Source organism: Camelina sativa, chromosome 16, assembly GCF_030686135.1.
Source record: "Camelina sativa cultivar CO46 ecotype springtype chromosome 16, ASM3068613v1".
In the NCBI taxonomy this organism is placed as follows: Eukaryota; Viridiplantae; Streptophyta; class Magnoliopsida; order Brassicales; family Brassicaceae; genus Camelina; species Camelina sativa.
The window spans coordinates 1585365-1593291 of record NC_141895.1 but is presented as its reverse complement, the minus strand read 5'-3'; the positions used below and the strand labels follow the sequence as shown (position 1 = coordinate 1593291).

The window sequence follows — 7927 nt, the reverse complement described above, 5'->3', positions numbered from 1 at the left end:
ATCGTAGAGAATTTAATGATTTACTTACTTTACTTAACGATATGATCGATCTTCTGTTTCAGTACCTACATCCTCAAGTTCCTCTTCAATTTCGATTGTGATCCATGAGTAGTACGAAAACACCCATTTGTACTTGATAACTACTCAGAATTGTACGCATGCATGGTGATAAAAAATATGTCTAAGCAGGCAACATTTACCCATAATAAGTGAGGTTGAAAAGAGGAGACCTTGATTCGGGGTTACTTTTGGGCAAGTTTATCAACAATAGTAATATTCAATCATCACCATATACACTGAATTTTATCTTATGAGTAAGAAGGATCGTCGGAAAGCTTTGAAAGTTGAAACTATCATATACTAGCAGCTATTAGCATAGACTAAGGAGGAGACAACTCTTTAAATAAATGAATAAGTTTTAACTGGTTAGCTGTAAAATCATTAGAATACTTTCCTATTCACATGTTTTTTTGCCAATCAATATTGTCATTATATCCAACTATATATACTGTAGTATTTTGTAAGAAAACAAATGCTGCTTTAAAAAAAAAAAAAAAAGGTGATTGTGTAGTGACTTTCATCTGAATGTTCATCATCCCTATCAAAATCATTTTGCAATTGCATGTATAAGATTTTTCTTAAGCTAATTCCCGAGAATAAGAACATCAACCGAAATAAACATATTTGACCTCAAAATAAGGATCCATTATTGTGAAGATCTAGAAAAACACAACAAATTAAGTAAAAAAGACTCGATCTCGAACGACATTGGGCTCTGAATCCACAAATCTATGTTAATATATAAATTAACATCTGTAATTTATTACTACATATGTGAACAAGTGACTTTCATGTACATGGACACGTTCGTGTGGAAATTTCCTCCATTCCTTCCTCATCATTTACTGCTTACTAAGAGGGAAATTACGAACGTTAAGTACTGTCTCGTCGTCTTTCTTCTTCCTCCTCCTTCACATTTATTCTCATTTGCTCTCTCAAAACTATCTCTTTATTTCAAGACAAACTTCAGATTCTAGAGAGACAAGGCACTGGATTACATTTTGGAAATAATGAACCGAAGGTTGAATCATGAACCGGACACGATTCTTGAGTTTAACGAATCGGCTCCCGGGATGTGGTGGTTTCCTACAAATCCTGAGCACCGTTGCATCTACCGAGCCCCTCATCGTCTACGTCGAGTAAATCCAGAAGCATACACGCCACAATTACTCCTCATTGGACCTCTTCACCATTCTTTAAAATCTCAAGCTCTCAAGTCTCGTGGAGATATCACAAACACAAAGCTAATGGGCTACTTGAACATGGAGGAGCATAAGAAGTTTTACCTCGCAAGATTCTCAAAAAGGCTTGGAGGGGAAAAAACCATTGATGAATTCAGAAGAATAATCAAAGAAGACGAAGATATAATCAGGGCAAGCTACTCTGAATCGACTGCCTGGATTGAATCTACAAAGTTCGTGGACATAATCCTACACGACTCTGTTTTCATACTTGAGTTCCTTTTAAGGAGTAAAGATTACACCTTGCTTGTGCACCAAGGATCAGGCACCAACAAGACATGGGATCCTATATTTGAGCAGCCTTGTCTTCAAACCACTGTGGATGAAGACCTCATTTTGCTCGAGAATCAACTTCCTTACTTCATCCTCGAGAAACTCTTCGGTCCTATCGTTCCATTACTCCGCCCGAACCAGACCCTCCGTGAGATAGTCATCACTTACTTCAGATTCCAAGGTAATATCAGAGACGAGTCCAAATTCAAACATTTCACTGATCTATTCCGATGTGTTCGTGTGGAGACACTTAAGTCCAAAAGAAAAGCCAAGAGTAAATTCAGATCTTTAGCTGGTCTATTCCGATTTGCTCGCTTGGGAACACACAAGTCAACAGAATCAGAAAGGAGTCGTCATGAAGCTCTTCGCATGGAGGAGACGACACATGTGTCAAGAAAACCAACAAAGACCATATCCAGACATATAGCTGATCTTTTCCGATGTGTTCCCATGGAGATACAAGGGTCAAGAGATACAGAAAAGAGTCGTCTTGAACGGCTCAAAACTCATCGCATGGAGACACATGGGTCATCGAAAAAACCAACAGAGCACCCGATCATCAAAAACATGTATAATGCAGCAAAGCTACACAGTGCAGGAGTGAAGTTCAAGGCCGTGACAGATGAGTTCTCGATAGATGTGAAGTTCAAGAATGGTTGTTTGATGATACCTTGTTTGTGGGTTCCAGATGATGCGGAGATCACACTAAGAAATATAATGGCGCTTGAGCAATGTCATTACCCTTTCGAAGCGTACGTATGTAACTTTGTCAGTTTCTTGGATTTTCTCATCGACACTGATAAGGATGTCGACTTGCTCATGGAGAACGGTACGTATGTACGTATTGTTTATATGTGTATATATACCAGTGTTCTAAATGCAGTATAACCTAAAGTTAGTAGCAATTATCTCATACATTGAAACTGTGAAGCAAAACTAGGTCTACCTTTTTTTTTTTTTTTTTAAATTGAAACACAACTAGGTGTCTAGGTCTACCTAAGCAGCCAGTTAGTCAACGATTTATTTACTTTAGTTAAAATTTTCACATTTGACTTTTCAAATTTATGTTGATGCATAAATGGATTATTTGATTAATTTCATACTTGATCATTTGAGAAATATTTTTGATACTATTTGGAAATCATGTTTTTCAATTTTCACCATATAAGTATACTTGCCATGTTATATATTAATTATTTTATTTTATCATACAAATGTTTTAACCGTATAAAATCCTCTAATTCCGAGTAAGTACTGCTACGTGTTTACTGCTGCTTGGTGCTTTGCTTAACTTTTCCCGCATAATAAATACTACTTAATATGGCTTGGTATGGTTGTGAAAGGAATACTAAACAACTGGGGGGAGAAGAGTTCGGTGGCCGTGGCGGAGATGGTGAACACACTCTTTTCGGGGGTCGTCGAGAGTCGTTCTTACTATGCTGGTATAGCGTCTAGAGTCAACGCCTATTACGATAATCCATTCAACAGGTCACGCACCATCCTCGGACGCCAGTATTTCGGTAATCTATGGAGAGGTACGGCCACCGTGGCTGCCACGCTTCTGTTAGTAATGACTCTTATCCAGACGGTGGCTTCGATTATGCAGGTTATGCAAAAGTGAACGTTCATCCCATTCTTGGACAACGTCGTTTCACTCTCTCCCGTTAGTCGTTTGTGCTTTAATAAATTAGTCATATCATTTATCAACCATCTCACTCTCTTATGGTGTATTTAATGAATTTTAATCATATAGTATTTTTTGTCATGCATAGCGCGGCTACTATATATAACTAGTCTAATAGCCTCTATAGAAGTCAAAAAATTTGAAATTCAAACAGAAAATATTCATTATTAAAAGAAAACACACAACCACACACAATTATCCCTATAATAATACACCACTTGTAAACACATTTAGCTGATCACTCACTCAGTGGTCACAAATTAGTCAAATTACATTCGGTTAAATTTATTAAAATCATACCTAAATGTGGTCTTTAAAAAAAAAATATTCAATCTACAGTATAACATGAATTAATGATTTCTTTCTTACGGATAGGATCTTCCAAAAATCTTGAAACTATTAATATGTACATACGAATACGATATTTTGCAGTTTATATCGAACGTGGAGAAACCCCTGGAATGTATAGAAGGGTTGCTGATCAACAGAAATCAATTACTACTACATACGGTTGGGCCATACAAAGTTCCGACAAACTTGGTAATAATTAGGATATTGACTGGTTGACAACAAAGAAAAAATTAGGATATTTGAATTTTTAAATTAACAATTTATTTGAACATAGAGTTAGAGACTAGAGAGAGAGACAAAATTTGCAAATTTTTTAAAGTGAGAGCGTTAATTTTTTTTTTTTTTAAATGAAAAAGATTCATAGTTAATCAGATTATCAGAGTATTTTGAACTAAGAGGAATATTTCGAACTTTAGTTGTCTTTCTTCTCTAATGGCTTTCTTGAAACTTCCACTTTTAAGAGAGCCTTTTTAGCTTTTAAGTTGCAATGATCAGCAAAACGATAACGAATATTAAATTAAAAAATGCTTGAACATGACTGATTTTTAATACTGTTGTGCCTTGTGCTGTGGATTTGGAAACCTGCATCTGATGCCTTCCTCTTTACGGTAATTAATTAACTTATTTGCTTCTCTTTAACCAAAAAACAATGGCTTAACCGGTTCTTTAATCTAAATTAATTTTCTTAATCTAGAAAAAGTAAGTACTGTATAGTCTTCTTTTTGGTCGGAAAAAAAGTTATACCTATCTTTCCGTAACTAAAGAAGAAAAGAAGCAATGCCTCAGGTTATAAAATATGAATCATTTTGATAATACAAGAAAAAAACACACAAATCTTGCACTTATCCGGATTCACCGGCGGCTTCACGTAATCAAGATTAACGTCTGTCAGTTCAAGAACTTCTCGGACGTCAGAGCCAATATTTTCAAAATTGCCAACGGAAACGATAGAGAGAGGATCTCTGTAATTGGCCTTGTTGAGAGCAATTCTAACATTCTTGACGAAGTAACAAGCGTGAGATCTAACTATTACGCATGGTGAAGAATATAAAGTTGTTGATGCTGCCGTCTCAGGTTAGTCATATCATTGTCAACCATCTCACTCTCTTATGGTGTATTCAATGAATTTTAATCATATAGTATTTTTTTTGTCATGCATAGCGCGACTACTATATATAACTAGCCTAGTAGCCTTTATAGAAGTCAAAAAAATTTGAAATTCAAACAGAAAATATTCATTAATAAAAGAAAACACACAACTATCCTTATAATAAATAATACACCACTTGTAAACACATTTAACTGGTCAGTGATCAGTGACCAGAAATTGCATTCGGTTAAATTTATTAAATCATACATAAATGTGGTCTTTAAAAAAATATGTTCAATCTAAGATAAAACATTAATTATCCTTCTCACGGATAGGATCTTCAAAAAAATTTGAAAGTATTAATATGTACATACGAATACGATATTTTGCAGTCTATATCTACCGTGGAGAAACCCCTATAATGTTTAGAAGGGTTGCTGAACAGAAATCAGTTACTACTACATGACAATTGGGCAATACAAAGTTCCGACAAACTCGATAATAATTAGGATATTGACTGGTTGACAACAAAGAAAAAAAACTTAGGATATTTTATTTTTTAAATCTAACAATTTATTTGAACATAGAGAGTAGAGAGAGAGACAAAATTTGCAAATTTTTTTGAGTGAGAGCGTTAATTTTTATTCTATTTTTTTAAGTGAAAAAAATTCTTAGTTAATCAGACTATCAGAGTATTTTGAGGGATATTTCGAACTTTAGTTGTCTTTCTTCTCCAATGGCTTTCTTGAAACTTCCACTTTTAAGCAGGATCAAAGGTTGGCCAAATCACATGTATATATAAATTAAATAAATTTTGTCAAATCTTGAGATATGATTGAAAAAAGGGGCCAAGGAAAAGCAAGGAAAATCTTCTAGCTCACCAACACAGCAAGCAAGGAAAAGGACTTCTTCGCAAATGGCTTGCCCATTTATATTAACTAGTAATTCTAGGATATGTAATCTCTTTTCAGTTTCTGAAGCCTTTTGTCTCCTTTAGCGTTCATCTTTTTAATTTTTTTGGGCTGTCCCTAAATATATAAACTTGTGTAAACCTCAAGTTCCTTTGATAATATAATTAACAGTTATCAAAAAAAAAAAAAAAAAAGGGGCCAAGGTTTCCCGTTTTAAAAACTTTGATCTTAAGAAAGGAAACTAAGACAGAGCACACAACAAGCAATATAACAACAACAACATAAGTATCATCCAAGATTTTTTATGAACTCAAAACCCTTGTACGAACATAAGTATAACAACATAATGCAATGAACTCAAAACCCTTGTCAACAAGATTCAGACAAAGACGACCTAAATTTCGTCTATCTATATGAACATCAAACTCGAATAGCCAGAAGCATCGTTGAGGAACCAAACAAAGAACTATTCCATGATCGTCTCATAGTGAATCCGACAGAACAGAGAGCTTCAAGCAAGCTCGATCTCTTCATGACAAAATCATCCGTCTCTCTCTGCAAAACCTTACAATTTAGCAAGAAACAATCTTTGGTCCAATTAGTGAATTAATTAAACCCTATAAGAAACAACATCGGCGTACCGGTGATCGGCTTATCCGGGATTTGAGGAGTAACCCCCAAATTAGTTCTAATGCTAGCTCCAAGATCAATCGCATCTTGAACCTAAATACCACAATTCATCAATTCTATCAAACCTCTCTCTCTCACACACCGTGAGAAATAGATAGAGATCAATGATATTTTTAACTAACCGTGTGGATCCCTGTGGCTCGGACTACTGCGACGGAGCTAGTGGCTAACGAGCCGACGAAGAGCGATGCGACGCCGAATGCTTTGAGAGGCATTAATCGAATGTCGCCGGCGTAACCTCTCCGAATCAATCTCACTCCCCACATGATTTGAGCTCCACTTCCCAATGCCCACCACCAATGATCGGATCCATCCAACAAACTTCTCTCCCCGGCGCCGTCTCCGTCGTCGTTTCGTTCCTCCATTTTCACCGTCGCTTCCTCCGATCTTGTTGGTTTTGGGTTCGATTGCGAGATTCCTATTTCGTTGCTGGTTTAATGTTTGTTATATCAATACAAAAGGAAAAATTACATCGAACATTATGACTTTAAAATAAAATGAAACATTAATGTATTTTCCAAAGTTAAAAGAAATCAATTTTTATAATTCCATGATAACAAATTGTCTGTATAGTAAACAATAAATTACAAATTGTATACTACTAATAATTGCCGGGATTTAATTAGGAAATTATAAAAAAAGAGGAAAATTTCCAAAAAAAACACCAACTATTTAATATTTGTCAGAAAAAAACAAACTTTTTTCGTTGCCAGAAAAATACGCAAACTATTTTTTAGTTGATAAAAAAATACACGAACTATTATATTTTTCCAATTTCTTCTTTTCTCCGTTACGACCGTTAACGGCATTATGACGACGTTACTATTTTTGACAAAAATTCTAGAAAAAAAAACACAAACTATTTATTTTTTGCCAGAAAAATACATGAACTTTTTTTCTTTGCCTGAAAAATACATAATTTCCATTTCTTATTTTTTTCATTAACAATGTTAGAGATCCAAAACTAATAATTTTATCTGCTCTCTTGAACTTCATACAAGCATTAAGTTTACACTACTATTTAGGATAACTAAATTCAAGAACAAAAATACACAATTAAATTAATCAACACTTAAACTCTAAAATTTCATGAGATCTCCACCTTTGTAAATCAAATGAAAGTCATTCCTCATTTTCACCTACTGAAAATCATCATATCTCAGGCACAAATGAAGTAGGTGCCAACAACAATGATCAGGTATTTGTTAACCCTATCTCAGACGTAGATGGAGTATGTAGATCTCATGAAATTTTAGAGTTTAAGTGTTAATGAAATTTCAAAATTTGTAAAGTTGGTATAAATCCAAAAACAACACTAATTGAGAAACTTGGAGTCGAGTAATCTAATTGTGTATTTTTGTTCTTGAAATTAGTTATCCTAAATAGTAGTGAAAACTTGTATGAAGTTCAAAAGAGCAGAGAAAATTATGATTATTGATCTTTAACATTGTTAATGAAAAAAAATAAAAAATGGAAAATTATGTATTTTTCAGGCAAAGAAAAAAAGTTCATGTATTTTTCTGGCAAAAAATAAATAGTTTGTGTTTTTTTCTGGAATTTTTGTCAAAAATAGTAACGTCATAATGCCGTTAACGGTCGTAACAGAGAGAAAAAGAAATTGGAAAAA

At 34.4% G+C, this 7927-nt stretch overlaps 2 protein-coding genes across 2 annotated transcripts; one reads left to right on the top strand and one right to left on the bottom strand.

Annotated features, from left to right (window-relative positions):
* The first annotated feature begins 975 nt into the window (after positions 1-975).
* On the top strand, positions 976-3343 carry LOC104749284 (UPF0481 protein At3g47200-like). The gene is made up of 2 exons (XM_010470878.2): positions 976-2403; positions 2918-3343. The coding sequence occupies exons 1-2, from the start codon at positions 1071-1073 to the stop codon at positions 3193-3195; spliced, it is 1611 nt and encodes a 536-aa protein (XP_010469180.2). The 5' UTR covers positions 976-1070; the 3' UTR covers positions 3196-3343.
* A 2471-nt stretch (positions 3344-5814) lies between these two features.
* LOC104749283 (uncharacterized) lies at positions 5815-6874 on the bottom strand. Its single transcript, XM_010470877.2, has 3 exons — positions 6423-6874; positions 6252-6333; positions 5815-6165 (listed from the first exon to the last, which is right to left on the bottom strand). Exons 1-3 carry the CDS (start codon positions 6663-6665, stop codon positions 6152-6154), a joined length of 339 nt encoding a protein of 112 aa, XP_010469179.1. The 5' UTR covers positions 6666-6874; the 3' UTR covers positions 5815-6151.
* Between the last annotated feature and the right edge of the window lie 1053 nt (positions 6875-7927).